At 36.2% G+C, this 19,819-nt stretch overlaps 1 protein-coding gene across 1 annotated transcript; it reads left to right on the plus strand.

Moving 5' to 3' along the window:
- Positions 1-5,168: 5,168 nt before the first annotated feature.
- Positions 5,169-7,124, plus strand: LOC140857578 (L-type lectin-domain containing receptor kinase IV.2-like). Its single transcript, XM_073256786.1, has one exon. The coding sequence runs from the start codon at positions 5,178-5,180 to the stop codon at positions 6,741-6,743; it is 1,566 nt and encodes a 521-aa protein (XP_073112887.1). The 5' UTR covers positions 5,169-5,177; the 3' UTR covers positions 6,744-7,124.
- Positions 7,125-19,819: the final 12,695 nt, after the last annotated feature.

A 19,819-nucleotide genomic window follows, 5' to 3' on the forward strand; every position in this document is an offset into this window, starting at 1 on the left:
GGAGAAGGTCGAATGTTGGAGGAGTTCGAGATTCAATTCTGTTGTAGAAGTTCGGACGAAGATCAATTGTCGTGGAAGTTCGGATGGAGACTTCTTATTGTAGAAGCTCGGATGAAGATCGACTGCCGTGGAAGCTCGGATGGAGACTTTTTATTGTAGAAGTCCTGCTGCTGGAGAAGCTCGGTCATTGATGAAGTCCGAAAGAAGTTCGGAGTAGAGATCTGGCTGGTGGAGCTCATCCATTGTAGGAGTTCGTCTAGAATCCATCTGCTGTTGAAGTTCGGCTGGGATCCGGCTCTTGTTGGAGCTCGGATGAAATCCAGAAGGCGATCGACAGTCGTAGAAACTTGGATGGAGTCTGATTACTGTAGAAGTCTTGCTGTTGGAGAAGCTCGGACATTGACAAAGTTCAAAAGAAGTTCGGAGTAAAGTCGTTCGTGGCCGGAAGAAGTCTGGAAGAGATTCGAAGAATAGTCGATCACTGTAGAAAATCGACTGGTAGTGAAGCTCAGAAAGCGTTTGGAGCAGCCTGGTAGATGAATGGAGGAGCTCATTATCGGAGAAGTCCGGATGGTATTATGGAAGCTCGGATGGTCGGGGGAGTTCAGAAAGACGTCGCACAAGGTCGGAAGCTGAAAGAGCCCTGGAAGGGTCGGTCTTTCACGAACTTCGACTGGGGTTATTTTATACCCAACACTACCAATAGATAATAATAGTTGCTATATGATCCTACCAATAGATAATAGTAGTTGGTATTTTATCAGTAACAATCTTATCATGGATATAATAGTGACCATAATATTTAATTTGGGAGAATTATGAAGAATTAAGATTTATCAAAATGGCAAATGATTTATGACTTTATCTATAAAGTGAATATAATTTATAAATTTTTTTATGCTATGCATTAGAAACTATGTTTATATAAATAGCATAATTTATGCATATGCAAGAGCATCATTGATTTATGACATATTATTATTATAAAAATTTATATTTTAATGATAATCATCTTCTCTAAATGATTTATTAATACATATACAAACTTTTGCTTAATCTGGATAAGATAGTATAGGCTTTACTTACTGAACTGATGTAGCTCATTTTTTTTTTTTTTTTTTTCTATCTAGATGAATAAAGTTAGGAATGAAGGATGATCCATGCTTAGAGGTCTATGCTAGTGAGCTTGGCATATATTGGATGACAATGGACTTATAGTTAACTATTTATGAATTTTAAGATATGAGTTTAGTATTTGATTTTAAATTTAGATGCTTCAGATCAATCTTGATTTTTTGCATGATGAATGATGGAATTAAATTTTTTATTATATTTTATTTATGATGGATTTTAAGTAATTATAATTGTAGACTTTGTGTTATCGAGGACAGCACCCCTCGGTAGCATGATAGTATTATGTCTTAGATTTGAGATGTGATAGCTATTGCATATTCAGTTCGTATTGTAGGTACTACTACTATTTTCTTAATTTACCCTATTAGTCAAGAAAGTTTCTTTTAAGTCCCCTTCTTTTGTGGGTAAAGAACTCACTTAGGAATCTATATTTTTCTAGTAAATACTTTTCAGACAATATTTAGGTAGAAAAATAATTTATCCTTATTTCATGCAAGAAAAAGTGACTTCAGAATTTGTTATTCATATTCTTCTGTATTACTATTTTTTTAAATAAGTTGCTAAAATTTATCTATATTTTTTATAATACCTTTTATATTTTTTAGGTTTGGAAAAAATGGATGACTGAGTTATTTGGCATTGAATGATAGAGGCATTGAAAATGAGGATGGAGTATTTTAGGAATAAAATTAAATACCTATTTTACTGACTGATAGTAAAATAATTTAGCCATCCCTTAGGTGGAAAAGATTTTTCTCTTATTTTATGGAGAAATGCTATCTATGAAAAATAACTTATCCATCTTGAAAAGTATGAGAACATAGATAAGTTGGTCAATAAAAAAGCTGACCAACTTATATATGATATTGATCCACAAAAGAATGGGCCCATAATGGTAGGCCTTCAGGAATATCTGATAATTTCAACAAGATTGTATTTCAGGCAGAACATAACGACCTTATGAATCAATTTCACATGTTGGATGTCACTAGTGTTTCCGATGACTCCCTATTTAGTGCTATGCATGGTTCCTTAGTGACCTGTAGTCTAATTAGCGAAACCATTGAAAATAAATTTACTAATGAAGGTTATAGATCCAATAAAAAAACTTTAGTTTCCATAGCTCAAGATATTATAATCTTATATTTCTTGACTGATATCACATCTTATTTCTATTACAAGGGCTTAGAGGTTTAATTTTTGTTGGAATGGCCCCAAAAGCTAGATTAGCCTCTCTGAGTCCCAAATAAAAGAACACCATAGTCCCAAGATTCTACATGTGCGCTCTTAGAAAGTTAATCAACTTCTTACCATTGCTCTGACATGAAAGACAAAGACTTTTTCTTTTTCTTCTCTCTTTTGATTTTTTTGTCTTAATTTTTGATAACCCAATTCAATTAAGATCAATCACATGAATTTTAAAGCGGACCCTAAGGCTCTTTATTTATAGCCCCCATGACCCCCAATGACTCTCCACCGACGATCATCAAGCCTTGTACTCTCCCTTTTCTCCCATTGAAGCTGCGACCTCCTGTTTTTATGCTCGTTGGAAATCAAGGTCGAAGACATCGTCGAAGCCCAAGGTAAGCCATGATCTCACCTTCTCTCTCTATTTTTCTTCTTCCCATGACCTTGTGCACCATCGTCGGGCATCAATTTCACTAAAAAACCCACCGAATAGAATAATCCCTATTTATCCCCTATTGTTGGCCTACTTTTCTTCTTTTTTCGGCCACCAGCACTGTCACCACTCGACATTGGTCCCTTAATCAGGTTGTCTAGCCTCCCTACAACATGTTCGATAAGACCATGGCCATCGGTGAGCGGCTAACAACCAAAAATTCAAGAAAGGGGGGCAGTCAGATCCCCAGTTTTCATGCCTTTCCATGATTTTCTTGATCGATAGCTACTGCCACCAACCATCTCCTACCTCACGACTGTTAGCCATCGGCCACCCACTATCGAACCTTCGGCTATGCTGCCGCACCCTGTCGGAGCACCAACCACCAAATATCCCTCCCCTGTTTGGCCAATAAAAGAAAGAAGAAAGAAAAGAAAAGAAGAAAAGAAAAAGAAAAAGAAAAAAAAAAGAAGAGAGAGAATTTCTATCTCTCCTCTCTCTCTTGTGTCTCACTCTTCTTCTCTTTAGGATTTCTCTCTCTCTACTCTCTCTTTCTCCCTCTATTTGATCATGGATCCCACCAAAATCAAATCTAGGAAGATCTTTGGAAAAGATGATTTGAAAGTACTTGGATATCTGAGCCGTGTGTCAACCGCATCTTGGTTATGTGGAGCATCTTTAAAACTCACAATTGATGAATCCTATTGATTGATCTTAGCCTTTATCTAATTCATGCTTTATGATTTCTTGATCGAGTTGCTTAAATCTAACCGTTCGTAAAGAGATCCTGAATTGCTCGATGTCGGATCGCCTATCAAACCAGCCATCCGATTAACAGTTTTTTTTTTTTATGATTCAATTCTATTGAATTTATGAAATAAAAATTGATCATATTTTGGATATTTTAAATAGGAATAACAAATTCACCTAATGAAGTTTGAAGATCTAGGACGATCAAGGTAAGTAGATCTTATGCTCCTTATTTGTTTCTAAATTTTTATATTTTTCATGCATATGATATCTTGTTGATGAATTTATATTTTGAATAAAATAAAAGATCAGCATATGTGCATGAAAATTCATGTTTTATTATGAGAATTGATTTTATGACTATTTTTATGAAAAAGATTTGTTTATGAAGTATGAATTGGATTATATCATTCAATATTTTTCTCACCAATATATGTTTATATTCTAAAAAATATATATAAATATTTTAAAGACTCTCTGATTTCTATGACGGCCTTACTGAAGTGGAGTCAATCGACAAACGGCCCTATACCAATAGGTATAAAGTTGATAACAAATGTGAATTATAATATCTTGTCGATTATGATAATGATCCTATCACATATAAAATATGACCACAGTACGAATATCTATGAGTAAAATTTTAAAACATGATATGAATACATGATCAAAATAATTTATGAAGCATCATGTTTGCAAAATGTTCATGATTAATATATGCATGATTATCTTTATGATTTGTTTTATTATATATGTACTCTATGCAATACTTTATTTTATAAGATCTGTTATGTTCTAAATATTATATTATCATAAAAAAATTTATGTTTGATTTAGTAAGGAAGTGTAGGTTTTACTTACCAAGCTAGTATATCTCATATCTCTTTATTTTATTTTTTTATAAAAAAAATATTGGAAATGATGGAGGATCCAGGTTTAGGGGTTTGCATAGTAAGCTTGAATAATTTATAGCTCAACTTAGTTCATTGGATTATTATATATTTATAGTCCATTATTTATGAATTACGAGACAGATTTTGGTATTATTTGATTATGGATTTAGATGATCTGAACAAATCTTGATTTAATTATTTGATAAATGATGGAATTAAATTTTTTATTATATTTTATTTATGATGAATTTCAGATGATTATAATTGTTAGACTTCGTGTTATCGAGGACAACATCTCTTAGTAGCATGGTCATGTTATGTCCCAAATATGATGTGTGGCATATTTTTCTGCTGCATACAAAAGAAGCAAACATCCATGGACACGCATCCCAGAAATTTCTGTGACACATATTAGATATGACAGCTGCAAGGAAGAACTTGCAAAGACTATTGTCACATTTATACAAGGGACCTAGGTTTGATCCCAGTCTTACCCTGATATCAACTCAGGCTTCTGTCCATCCTGGTTCCAAAAAGAAAACTAAAAATAAATGACTGAACTGAGTGATTCCAGTCCTAATGGATTTTGTAAATTGAGTTTTGCCCAGAATCACTATAGAACATGTATTCTTTTCTATAGAAAGACCCAGGAATAGGTCTAGCATTTTCATCCACAAGGACTTGCGTGGTCCTTGTGCAAGCAAGTATTCTACTTGGACAATCTTTCAACATGAAATGGGATGTGGATGGATGCATTACACAAAGACTTTTACTCTTCAATGAGATGTCTACCTCCCATAATGAATAGGTTAATAGTTAGCCATCATAACATTTGGCAAATAACCACAGAATTGCTCCAAAAGAAAATCCCCATTCTTCTCAAAATGGAGGTAAAACTATCCTTACTCTCGGTGATATGTCTGCTTACAGGAATCACAGCAACCAAATATGAAGAATTCACATACAACGGATTCAAAGGGAGTGAGTTATACCTTGATGGCATGGCAGAGATCACACCTAGTGGCCTTCTGAGATTAACCAACACTACAAGGATCCAGCAAGGACATGCATTCCACAAAGTGCCACTGCACTTGAAGAACAAGTCAGACGGTAATGTTTACTCTTTCTCTACTTGCTTTGTCTTTGCAATGATCCCTGAATATCCAGATGTGGGTGGCGATGGACTTGCATTGGTGCTCTCCCCAACCAAGGGGCTCCCTGGGGCTTTGCCCAAACAATACCTTGGCCTCTTCAATTCTACCAATAATGGCAATTCGTCAAATCATGTCCTTGCTATTGAGCTAGACACCGTCTTCAATATGGAGTTTGGAGATATTGACAACAACCATGTCGGAATTGATGTCAATGGATTAAGGTCAAAAAACGCCACAACAGCATCATATTTCATTGAGAAAATTGGCAAGTTTGAGAACCTCAGCCTCATAAGCGGGAAACCTATGCAGGTATGGGTAGATTATAGCAATCTAGAAAAGAAGCTAAATGTAACAATATCCCCCTTCAGTGTGCCCAAACCAAGCCATCCATTCTTGTCTTATTTCATTGATCTCTCCTCGTTAATATTAGACACCATGTATATTGTCTTCTCTTCTTCTACAGGCTCCATTCTACCATCCAATTATGTTCTGGGTTGGAGCTTTAAGATGAATGGGCAGGCGGCTGCCCTCAACCTGTCCAGTCTTCCTTCACTTCCATCTGCAAAGCATGGTAGAAAACTAGCATCTTTGATAATATGGCTGTCCTTGGGAGTAGTGGTGTTCATAACTGTAACTGCCTTCAGTATTGCTTACATAATAAGAAGAAAGGCAAGATATGCTGAAGTTCTTGAAGAGTGGGAGCTAGATCATAGAACTCATAGATTCTCATATAAAGAACTATTCAAGGCTACCAAAGGATTTCGAGAGGAAAATCTTTTGGGAGTTGGCGGTTTTGGAAGAGTTTACAAAGGCAAGCTACCCAGCTCGAAAACAGAAATTGCAGTGAAGAGGATGTCTCATGATTCTAAGCAAGGAATGAGGGAGTTTGTTGGGGAGATTGCGAGTAACAGTCAACTCCGTCACCGCAATTTGGTCCAACTTCTTGGCTATAGCCGTAGGAAAGGGGAACTCCTTTTGGTCCATGAGTTCATGTCCAATGGAAGTCTTGACAAGTTCCTCTATGATGCAAACAAGCCAACATCACTTAGCTGGAGTCAGAGACTAAAAATTATCAGAGGTGTGGCTTCAGGTTTGCTCTACTTGCATGAAGAGTGGGAGCATATTGTTATACACAGAGATATAAAAGCGAGCAATGTCTCAATGGATTCAGTGGACCAAACATGGGTCTAAATAGAGATCACCTCCAGAGGCATTATTAAAGTCACCAATGACACCAGGGATGCAGAGGGCTACACCTATGCAATGAACAGCAAGGAAGCAAAGGGCTTCAAGTTCTATCCCATCCCACTTTGAGAATTCTTCAAATGGTAAATCCACCTCATCAACTACTTCTGTCCATGCAGTCATGCTGAGTTTCTGGCATAAGCAGTCATGTAATTGCTTTTGGCCCTCCAAGAATTTTCGCTGGAGCCATACCAAGTTAGCATCTAGGCCTCTCAATGTAACAGACAATGGAAATCTATAGATCATATTGTAGACACTAAGCTTGACATGGTCAAACACCATGGAGTTCAGAGACATCAATGACAACCATGTTGGGATTGAAAGTAACAGCTTGAGTTATTCATCTTCACGTTCCTTTTTGGTTGTGTTTTTATTTCTATTTTTTACCTCGTTTTTCTGTTTCTTTTAGGAGTGTTTGGTTTGCAACCGGAATCAGAAAGGGAATGGGAATCAGAATGGCTTAGAATCGGAATAGGAATAGCCAAATCTCCCAAAGCGTTTGGTTCGTGATCGGAATCGGAATGAGAATCGAAATTAGAATGGAAATTTGAATCCATAGAAGAGAGTAGGGATTGAGTTCTATATAGATTGAGTCGATTTCGATTTCAGAGTATTTTCATTCCACTCTGGAATCGGAATCGGAATGGAACTCTTCCCAATCAAACGGTTGGAATGGGAGTCACCCATTCCAATTTCGATTCCAAACCCCCACTCTCTCCAATTAAACACCCCCTAATTAGAGTATAGATTAGAAACTATTCATAATCTGTGAACAAATCCTCAATGGCTTATTTTGATAGTAAAATTGGTGCCATTTTAAGAAAATCCCAACGTCAGAACACAGAGCTCCATGTGCATTATCTTAAAGATTGAATTTGAAAGGGCATTTGATAGATGGAATTGGACTTCATTTTCTAGGTGCTGTTCAACAAAGGATTTCCCCTCCTATGGTTCAGTGAATCAAGAATGCGATATTCTTCTAGTAAATTTAGTATTCTCGCAAATGGGCATGTAAGAAGTAAGATTCCATGCTCCGCATGGATGGCCTTTTCTCTCCTTTCCTCCAAATCATTGCAACAGATTGCCCAGCTGTAATATTTCACAAAGCTCAGAGTAAAGGTCTGCTTGAGGGACTTGGTATATATATAAGTGGAGATGACACAAGCAAGATTATGCTGCAATATGCTCTATTCCTGAAGGCTTTGAAGGATCACATCTTGTAACTAAACTAATAATTTACTACTTTCAGATTGTGTAACACCCGGCCCAATTGGGCCCTGAATCAAGCTCATATGAAAAAAAAAAAATTTGGAAGAAGACTCCCGTTGGAGTCTTCTTCTACTTCCCCGCGTCCGATTGGGAGGAGGACTCCTAGGGCCACAAGGAACCCTAGGAAGATCTCTATAAAATCTCCCTTCTCTTCTCCATGGCTAGCCACGACGAGCACCGGATTTCTCCTTTTATTTTTTTCAAATTTTTTTCATTGAAGCCGTGGATGTGCTCATCGTGTTCATCTCAAATACTCGCTGGAGACCTCACTGGAGTTGGAGGTAAGCTCTTCTCCTCTTTCCCCTCTTCCTTTCCCTCTTTTCCACGGAATGGTGCACCCTCACTAGCTGTCGAGCTCGCCAAAAAATTCATGAAAAAGGTGAACCCTATTTTGCTCTATTTCGACCAGGCCCTTTCCTCTCTTTTCCAGCCATCGGCGCCATCGATTGCGGCGTCTAACCCCTACAATAGGATCCTTACCTCCTAGCCTTCCTTCCTTATGGGTTTTGGCCGCCGGCGACCAGCCAATGATCGAAAAATAAGAGGTAAGGGGTGGATCCCCTGTTTTTCAAATTCTTTAAATCTCCTGCCGGCCGAACCTCATCGCCGGCCATCCTTGGCTCCACCGTCGCCTCCATCTATTGCCGGACATCTGGCCATGCTGCCACCCCTCACCGGAGCTGAGCCATCGAGCCCCCCTCAGTCCGTCCTCTATTCGGTCGGGAAGAGAAAGAAGAAAAGAAAGAAGAAGAAGAAGAAAAGAAAAGGAAAAAGAAAAAGAAAACAAAAGGGAAAAAAAAAGAAAAAGAGAAAGAGAAAAAAAAAAGAAAGAGAAAATCTCCTCTCCCTCCTTTATCTCTCTTTCCTCTCTCCTCTCTCTCTACCTTCTCTCTCCAATTTCTCTCTCTAAAGTCTCTCTCTATTTTCTCTCTCTAGACCTTTCTCTCTCTTTATGGATTTTATCTCTCTAGGATCTTTCTCTTCCTCTCTGATTGCATCACAGACCCTAGGATAAACTTGAGATGAAAATAAGATGACTTGAGCTTGCTTTGAAATTCGTGCAGTAGTTGGATCCTAGTTCGGTCTTTATTTGAAATTTATAACATCAATCATACTTAATCCATATTGAGTTACCTTGATATGTTCTCTAATAATCTCGATCATGATTACCTCGTCTGAAGGATACAAAAATTTTCTCTCTCTACCTTCTTTCTCTATAAAACTTTCTCTCTCTAGAATTTTCTCTCTCTTCATAGATTTTCTCTCTCTAAAAGTCTTATGGACCAATGGAGGGTCCCGATACTTAGACAAATTCTAATTTTGGTTAATCCTAGGAGAGGTCCTAGATTTGTGTTATTAGGATTGATTATCAGTAATTTCTCCGTATATGATTTTTATATTTGATCAGGATCATGAAGAGATATGATTATTTGTATAAGATATCGAGTGGAATATCTTATTTTCAGAATTGATAAATCGAAGAAGACCATTGATTTTGTGCTTGGATCAGTCACTGATAAAGATAAGAATCCCTGTATATGATCACTATTATATATGCTATTTTACTGTTGATCTTGCATCATTGGTTTTGTATCGTTGGATTTGAGATCGATGAATTTGCTATATTCGAGACACCATTATTTGCTTATATGATTTTGAGTATGAGTATGTTATGTCAATATATATGTATCAGAGATTGATGGCATGATTATATGGATATGACATATCTAAATTGATCATAATGTAAGTCGGAATTGATTTGATGAAATCAACACATAATGATGAAATAAAAAAAAGAGATATGGTATGGACTAGCCTTGTCATGTGAATCAGCCAGTCAGGAGCTTATGTCTGGGATAGCCTGCCAGAGGCTTATGCCTGGGATAGCCCCCACTGGCTTATAGGTGGATCAGTCAACCAGAAGCTCATGCCTGAGACAGTCCGTCAGGAGTTTATGCTTGGGACAATCTCTCACGGACTTTCATACGTGGGACAGCTGGCCAGGAGCTCATCCTGGGACAGCCTTGAAAGATTTTTAAGTAAAAATTGATTCGGATGATGACTGAGGTATAGACTTGGTTAGTCCAGAACCAAAAAAAAAAAAGTTTAAAATTATATGATAATGAAAAGAGAAATAAAAGATAAGGCATGAAACAATTGTTGAACAAAAATATTTCACCTATTAATATATGACGATGCATCTCTTTTGACAAGACAGATAATTTATAGATGTTTGAATTATTCTAAATATTGAACATTGAATTTTATATTTTATTATTTATCCTTATTTTTAGATTATATTATTATATCGATGTGATATAAAAATTCTTACTGGACTATAAAGCTCGCACCCCTTCATTTTTTTTTCTCTCAGAGTTACAGAATGCTCGTGATTGGTTGTGGTATGGATTTGCGGGAGAGCAGATGGATAGATAGAGTGTCATAGTATCTGATCAGAGATTGAAAAAAATTAATTTATAATTATACAAGATTTTATGAATTATTGTTGAAATTAATTTTTATGAATGTTGAGGTTGTAATGAATTACTTTTGGTCTTGCATATTCTTTAGGACTTGCTCTAAGGAGTGTGTGGCTATCAAGTATCCGATCCAGATATTGGGTTCGGGATGTGACAGAATGGTATCAGAGCATAGGTTATGATCATTAGGGATTATGATATAAGTGATTAGAATATTACAGAGTGATATCAGAGCTCAGGTTATGATCATTTGGAGATTATGATATAAGTGATTAGGATATGATAGAATAATACCAGAGTTCAAATTTAAGATCACTAGAGATCGTGACATAAGCGATATCAAACTTTAGGATCATGATCAATAGTGTGATAGATAATATCAAAGTTTAAGTTTATGATCATTAAGGATGTGATAGAATGATATTAAAGTTTAGATTATGATCACTAGAGAATATGACTTAAGTGGTATTTGAGTTTAAGGTTATAATTATTTAGGATTGTGACTCTAGTGATATATGAACTTAAAGTTATAATCATGAGGAACATGATAGACATAAAAGAAAAGATTCAATATTTAGATTTCAAATCAATAGATATTATGATGAAATTTATGCATAAGTGGTATATGATATCTATAATAAAATTGATGAGTATATATTGGATTTCAATTAGTAAGGTTGACCTAAGTATGAGAAGAGTTGACCTTGGAATGAAGTGCAAGGTATTGATAAGTTATGTTGACTATACTAGATGATTTTGAAATGTTAAACTTATATGATTGAAGATCATGATACTTGTTATAATTTTGATAACAATTATTTGAGTATTATAAATTTTGGACTTATCAAAAAAAAGTTAATTAGGGTATGGTCTAAGAAGAAATTACATCATATGAGAAAGAAATATTTTCGAATGTTAAACATATAAGAGGTCATATATGAAACTTAATTTTAGATAAAAAAATATATTTGAAATTTAATATAAGAATATAAGATATATATCTTGGTGAAATCTTTGGTTATTCAAAATATCATATTGTATTGAATTTCAAGTCAAAAATTTGATTTTCTAAGTGGATCTAGGATATTTTGATATTGTTGTTAAATTAAATATAAAGAATTAGTTTTGTTATGATGAAATTTTTAATAATTCATATTACTATCTTTGGATTAGATTCTTTAATTTTTCTTGTGATTGTTGAAGATGGTGAAGTGTATTAATTATTTAAGTCAAAGTTCGGATTTCTGAATTGAGCTAAGATATCTTGCTAGTGTTAAATTTTGAATGACTTATACAAGGGATAAGATTTTGTATAGATTTATCGATTAATATTAAGGGTTGTGATGAAGAGAGCTCTACAAGAAATAATCAAGTTGATTCTACTTACAAGGATGTTGATTTGAGTTTTTTTAGTTTGTTCGAGTTGGAGTTAATTTTTTTAAAAAGAAAGAATAATTTGAGATTTATCTAAATGATTGTAAGGTAAATTTAAGGTTAACTCCAATTAATTCTTAACATGTTGGATTTTTGAGAAGTGATCAAGCTTATGTAATGATTTCAAACATAGAAAGTGGATCAATATTTAATTTTGATGTGCTATGCCCAAGGAGCAATAAAGATAAAGAAATTTAAAGTTTTACTCTAAATTTTATATGAAATTTGAAAATTGGATCTATCTTTGATTGATCTAACATACAAGGATATTTTTATCTTTGATAGCTTATATAATTTGATAAATTAAGATTAGAGTATGCAGCAAAAACATGATGGATTAAACTGATTAGAAATATTAATTTTTTGATTTAAAAGTTATTATAATGGAATACATTAGTTGCAAATAAGGAATGATTTTATTGATAATGAAGGGATGCTATAGATTTTGATCTAATCTGATCATAGCCGGATAATTTTTGTCAGTAGGTTGCTTCATTGTAGATAATGCCAAGAAATCCTAGATATCTCAAGTTTATTATTAATAGCTGATAAACACTTAATTTAAGTTATTTAAAGTAGAAAATTATATTTAATTTATTTTATTTATTAAGAATTTGATGCTTCTTTTTATATTTTACAGGAAAGGTGATCGTCGATACAAAGAGTCTGATTCATAGATCAAAAAGACTCAAGTTTGAAGAAAATTGGACTTAAAATAAAATTAAAATAAAAGAAAGATGCATACGGTATTATAGAAAATGAAGAACTATGCAAGGAATCCAAAAAGGATATTGATGTCATTTTAAAGAAACAAAAGTTTTTTTTGGTAATCAAAAAAAAAGGGGAGCGCTTCCTAATAGCTAACGCGCGTGCGGCATTGAAGCAGTGCGGGCGCGGGCATGGGCGTGCGCGGGCGAGCGCGGGCGCGCTGCATGGCGGAGCGCAGGGAGTTTTTGCTGGCGTACGCGAACAGACGAACAGATGCTCATTAAAAGGAAAAAATATGATACTTGGAAATACTTCAAGAGAAAGAATTTATATTTTCTTTTATCTGCTTGTGATCTTTCCATTTTATCCATCCATCTTTTAGTCCTTAGTATTTCCTTTAGTCCCACATTGAAAAATCATGTAAAACTCCTCCCTCCTAACACCTATAAAAAGGCTTTTGTACTCTCATTGGAGGGAGAGCCCAGAAATTCTTCTAGAGCCTTGCATAGAGGAATAGAAAGGGACTACTTCATGAGCAGCTAAGCTAGCAGTCTCAGGAGTGGAGAAAAAATTTTGTAACGACATAGAGTGGGTTTATTATTCTAAACTTTCTTGTATTTCTTTATATGCAATAAAGATTATGCTTTTTATTTAAATCGTCATGAGTTCTTTATTTGCTCTCTTTCATATGCTTTTATTTATGCTTTTCTATTAGATTAATATTAGGAATAACTTTTACTTTTCGGAGACGTACCGTGATCTACGGGTATGGGGCAAGCCGAGAAAAGAAGAGTTGTTTACCTAGTACTTTCCAGAGATACACCGTGATCTACGGGTATGGGGGTGTGCCGAAAAAAGATAGATATTTTTTTTAAGATTAATCGCATCTATTTAATTAAAAAAGAGATACAATTCTGCTAGTGCAAATTAATTCAAAACTCCCGAGCTCTTTATTTTCTAATTACATCAATTTTAAGATAATTTATTTTCTAAATCAAAACAACGCTTCTTTCTTTTATTTTATAATCTCAACTTAGCCCAAGGTCTCTGAGGATACGATCTCGACTCATCCTACCTACGTAGTGAGTAGAGTTATTTTTGGTGCTATCAACGACTACGCATCAAATTTTGGCACCGTTGTCGGAGATCTTGGCACGATTGAATTAAAAAAAAAAGCCACTGATATTTCATAACACTTAAATAAAATAGCGTAACCTCAAATATAAAAATTTCTAATTTGATTGGACATCTTGTTTCTTTGCATTGCATCTCCATAATTAACTTTAAGGGCGCAACCCATTAACTAAGATAAGGTGGAGATTTGATCACCCTTCCTTGATCCACAAATCACTCTCTTGCATTTGCATAACTTAGACCTTAATCTAAAATTAATTAAACGTTGACCACTAAATATTTCGAGCTCATTAGGACAAGTGACCCTGAGAGTTGAACCAGGTTAGACTTGATCAGTTAGCTAGTGTCTAGGCAAGTGGTTTACGGGACGTTGGACCCGAAGGAAGGTGGTTTTTAATTGGTTCCATTCGCTGACCTGGCCAATTTAATTGATGTCTAAAGAAAGCAACGGGGGGACTCCCACCAACCTTACACTTATATGGCCAGTTGGTTGGTCAAGCTCCGACTTGGAGGGCTTGAAGGCTAACTACAGTTAGGAGCTGTCTAGAACTAGGGTAACTTTAGGATAGAGAGTCCACTGCGTGCTAACTTGATTGTAATTAAAATCTAACCATAACTAATTCTTCTATTAGTTTTAGGACTTCTTAGGATCTTTTCTTTAGAACTCTTTTCTCTCTTTTCTTCTCCTCTTAATAAAAAAAAAATCTTTAACAGACTAGGATAGTCCTACATAGACCTTTTAGTTGCATGTTAGGTCGACGATTACTAAAACCTGATTTGCAACCATTAGACAAAGAATTAGAAAAGACTCTTAGGACTATCCGAGTTAGAAACGTGGCTGCACCTGGTGAGGCTAATCCTCCACGCTCATTGAGAGAATATTTCACTCCAACCTCGTATACCTACTCTCCATGCATTCAAGCACCTCCAGTAGAAGCTACCCAATATGAGATTAAGTCTAGCATTATTCAAATATTACCATCATTCTATGGACTTAGTAACGAGGACCCATACAAACACTTGGATGAATTTCTTGAAATTTGTTCCACAGTAAAAATCCAAAACTTCTCTGATGATGCCCTTAGGTTGAAACTATTCCCTTTCTTACTTAAGGACAAAGCCAAGCATTGGTTAAACTGCTTAAACTCTATAACCATTTCAACTTGAGATCATCTTCAGAGAGAATTTCTCAAGAAATACTTTTCAATTGAAAAAATAAATCAAATTAGAAAAGCTGTCAGTAGTTTTTTCCAATTGGAGGGTGAACTTTTTCATGAGACATGAAAAGGGTTAAGGGACCTCATTCGTAAATGTCCACACCATGCTGTCCCTAAATGGCAACTTTGTTAGTGTTTTTATGATGGTCTATCGGAGAAATACTGACAAATGGTTGATGCATCATGTGGTGGGACATTCATGCTAAAGAGTGAGGATGAAGCCTGACAGCTCTTTGAAGCACTTAGTTAGAATTTTCTACATTATATGTCTGCCACTTCTAGAGAACAACCCATGCTTCAATAAAAAAGAAGTGGAATTTATCAGATTGGAAACGTCATGGATATCCGCAGTAAGGTAGATGAACTGTTCCAAAAATTAGACCGTCTTCTAAATACTGGACAATCTCTGATTCCACCTAACCCAATCCAAGAAGTTTATGCATTGTGTGCAAGTCTGAACTATTTTGTTAGTGAATGCCCACCCGCACCTCAATTTTCTGAGTTTGTGCACGAGCAAGTTCAGCAAGCTCAAGTCCAACAAGCTCGCAAATCAGGAAACGATCCTTATTCGAACACTTATAACCCCAGCTGGAGAAACCATCCAAATTTTTTCTGGAGACCACAACCAGTGGTTGGCCCTGCCACACCTCGACCTCAATATCTGGACCCAACATATAGGCATAGACCATGTCATCAATTTCAAAATATTCCTCAACCGTCTACTACTGGTCACAGCTCAGCTTTTGAGGAAAAAGTTTTGAAAGCACTAGAATGATTAGAAGTCAACACTCAGACTCTTAACTCCCACACACAATCCATTGTTAAGCTAGAGACCCAAATAGGTCAACTAGCGACTGCATTCAGTAGGAGGGAAGGAGAAAAATTACCTAGCCAACCCGAGAGCAACCCAAGAGGGCAATTTGTGATTGAGAGCTCTAATACCCCATAAGCTTTTTCTGAACATGCCAAATCAATCATGAATCTGAGAAGTGGGAAGGTCATTGAACACACTAATAAAACCAATGAGGCCGACCCTAAACCTCTAACCGAAGCCAAATCATTCAAGAACAAGGAGGACCTTTGTTGCCCAGCTATGCAACCCAAGAGGGGGGGTGAATTGGGTTTTTAAAGAATTTAAGCTTAACTAATTACTTATGAAAAGTATTTGTTAAAAGCTTGATGAATGAGGAGAAAGACTTTAGTTCAAGATTAATTATCTAAAGCAAGAATGCAAGGATATAATAAAGAAATAAAGAGAAACAATAAAGCACACCACAAACACAAGGATTTATAGTGGTTCGGTGCCAACCTTGCACCTACATCCACTCCCCAAGCTCCTACTTGGGAATTCCAATCCACTATACTTGTATTCAACCCGAATACAAACGTCGGAACCTCCGACACTAGCTATCCCAAGTTAGTCCACTTGTTTTTCGGGTACAAGCCAACCCAATACACTCCGATTTCAGGTTCGGATCAACCTTCCCTTATTTTGGAAACCCTCCAAAAATAAGAACAATTACTCACAAAGAGTAAGACAGTTTAGAGCATAAATAAGTACAAGAATAGCTTCTTAAATGAGCGAATATAACATTAAATGCACTTTACTCAAATGAAGAATCTCCTTTTTGATTTCCTCAAGGTGGATGAAGAGTTGAATGAATGCTTGAGGAATAGGTGAGCTTTGATTGAAGGCTTCTTGAAGGCTTTGAAAGAGCTCTTGATCAAGGTTGAAAAGTTGGCTTGAAAAACCCTCTCTTTGAATGCTCTTGAATGCCCTTTTGAACGCTCTTGCTTTTCTCTTTCAAAATCTCTTGTATCTCTCGTGTATATTGTAGATTCCCTTTTTGTTTTTCACCTTTTGAAACCTTTTATAACTTTAAGAAACAAGAGAAAACATTTTAGGCAGAAAAAGAGCCGTTAGAGCATTTAACGTGAGCATTAAAGGCAACTAAAACGGACAAAAAACTAGCCGTTGCAGACAATTCTCGTCGCAGGGGTCGACTCATGAGTCGACTCATGCTTCAGGGGTCGACTCATGAGTCGACCTCTGTTGCAAAAACCAGAGATTTGGGTTTCTGGATATTTTGGCCCAAAACAGCAGAAGTCGACTCATGAGTCGACTCATGCCTTGTGGGTCGACTCATGAGTCAACTCACAGGTCGTGCCAAGCCAAAAAACCAGCGTGCCAAGAGAAATTTTAGCGTGCCAAACAGCTCATTGTGCCATGAGTTGACTCATGAGTCGACTCATGCACTTCAAACATTCATAACTTCAAAAATATAAGTCCAAAAATAATAAAATTTTTACCAATAGATTACAAATCATTTGTTCTACCAAATGATACTATAAAATCAAGATTTTAGTAAAATTACGATTTTGCCCTTGAAGAGCATAAAGACTTTTTCAAATAAAAATATTTGTATCCCTTCAATCTGCTTTGTAATCATCAAAATCAATCTAGGAGCAACAATCTCCCCCTTTTTGATGATGACAAAATACTTGAACAAAAGCATTTATGTGAATGCATTATAGATTTATATGCTTGAAAAGAGTATGATTCTTTTGGCATGTGATATAAATGGTCATATGCAAGAATAGTTTGCCCATTTGCTTAAAGATTTGAAGATATGCTCATTTGATTATGTGATTTTGGTGTTAGAGCAGAAAACTTGTTTTTGTTATCAGATCAAGCTGTATTTTGAAAATTTGCTCATTCTCATTTAATTTTAGTTTTAGCATCAGAGCAAAAAATAATTATGTGTGCCAAAGCATGTTTAAGAGTTGATTTGGAAAGTGTATTAGATCATTTTGAGCAAGAGAAAAAATAAATTTTGCAATGTATCAGAGCAAGAAAAACAATTTTACAATGTTATCAGAAAAAAAAATTTTACAATGTATCAGAGCAAGTTAAAAATTTTAAGATGTATCAGAGTAAGTTAAATTTCTTAAGATGTATCAAGGCAAGTTGAATTTCAAAAGATGTATCAAGGTAAATAAAATTTCAAAAGATGTATCAGAGCAAGTTAGAATTTTGAAGTATATCAGAGCATATGTAAATTTTTAAAGCAAATCAGAGCATATGTAAAGAAGTAATTTAAAAGTTACTTATTTGCATTGTACTTAGCATTGTACTTTTGATATTGTTCTTTAAATTCTCCAATTCATTTATTAATTTCTCATAATTTGTAGTTTTGCTTTTGATGGGTTGCTTTTTTTTTAATTGCTCATAATTTATGGTTTTGATGGTTTTGTTTAATTTCTCCCCCTTTTTGACATCATCAAACATGGTTAACTCCTCTTTTTTCTGAAACATTCTTTAATTTCTCCCCCTTTAGAGTTTATCACAGATGTTTGCTCCCCCTTAATACAGCAATTATTAACAGCAAACAACAACAAAGAGAAGACAATATTTCAACAAGGAGAATATATATAACCAAAATATGATCGACATCATTACAAAAGGTAGAAATATAAGTAAAAGATGATACCATAAAATCATAATTATTTCAATACATAGTTCATAATATAAAAGTCAACCAGCTAATTGTCAATACATGGCCCTAAAATACAGATCCTAGAACAAGACACTAACACCTAGGATCTAGTAATGATCATGACAAGTCATGGATCGGAGTCATCAGATATGGGATGAAAAGCTGATGGATCTCGATCAGAAGTGCGTCCTCTACCCCGTCTGCCTCTGGCATGAGCAGGAGAGTGAGATGAATTGGGTGGCTGAGAACGCTGAGAGGCTAAGGACTGAACAGAAAGGGTGAGTCTGATGGAATCAAGTACGTTCAGTGCTCTGGAAACAGACTGAAGTAGAGCAGTGAACTGAGTGGATGCATGCTCACTCGATCCTCGGATCTCTCTCCTCAGTAACTCATATCCACCCTCCAGTGCTCCTCTGAGCCTGCCAGCCTCTGCAGTGAGGTCTGTGACCTCAATGGTGGACTCCTGTGGCTGAGGATGGGCCAAAGCAAGGACTTGCCCCTGCAAGTCAAGAACTCTGCCAGTCAGTCTCCAGACGGTGTCCTCAAGCTGCTGAATCCGGATGGACTGATCTGATATCATCTGAAACACAGTGGATATGTGGGGAGTCATGGTCTGATCAGAAGAAGTGGCTCCTGGTGCAAAAGTAGTACTGCTCCACTGACTAGATAGCAAAGAGGCCACACGCTGTGATATCTGCTCGATCTGATCGTCAGCCAGTCTGAACTCTGATTGAGGTGCTCTGCTCTCTAGCTGATACACTGGTGTGGGCATCCTAGTAAACTTTGAAGGGCCAGCCTCTGTATCAGGAATGAACTGGATATTTGGTGATGCTGCCCTGAAGTCATGGATAGGAGATGATGGACCTTCTTCTTCAGCTCTGTCTTCAACTCTATCTTCAGTTCTCTCCCCAGCTCTCTCCTCAGTTCTCTCCTCAGATCCCTTGATCCAACCACCATCAGTCTTTGTAAATCCCATTCGGTGCAGGGTGTGTTGGTTGAAGGTGTCCACATGAGAGAGCTTAGTAGATGCCTCCCCCTCACAGCTAACTCCAAACCTCCTAAATACTCGAGTAAGGGCCATACCAAAAGGCAAGTGTGCCTTGGATCTGTTCAAAGTCTCTCTCATGGCCTCTATCATAAGTGCAGGGAGGTTCAGGGGGGTCTGAGTGATGACATGAAACATGATACATACATCTCTGCTGGAAAGTAAATCATGCCTACCACTCCTAGGAAAGAAGAGCTTCGTTACCATCTGATGCAGGATCCTCATCTCAATGGACAAA

This window comes from Elaeis guineensis, chromosome 4 (genome assembly GCF_000442705.2).
Source record: "Elaeis guineensis isolate ETL-2024a chromosome 4, EG11, whole genome shotgun sequence".
NCBI classification, from domain to species: Eukaryota; Viridiplantae; Streptophyta; class Magnoliopsida; order Arecales; family Arecaceae; genus Elaeis; species Elaeis guineensis.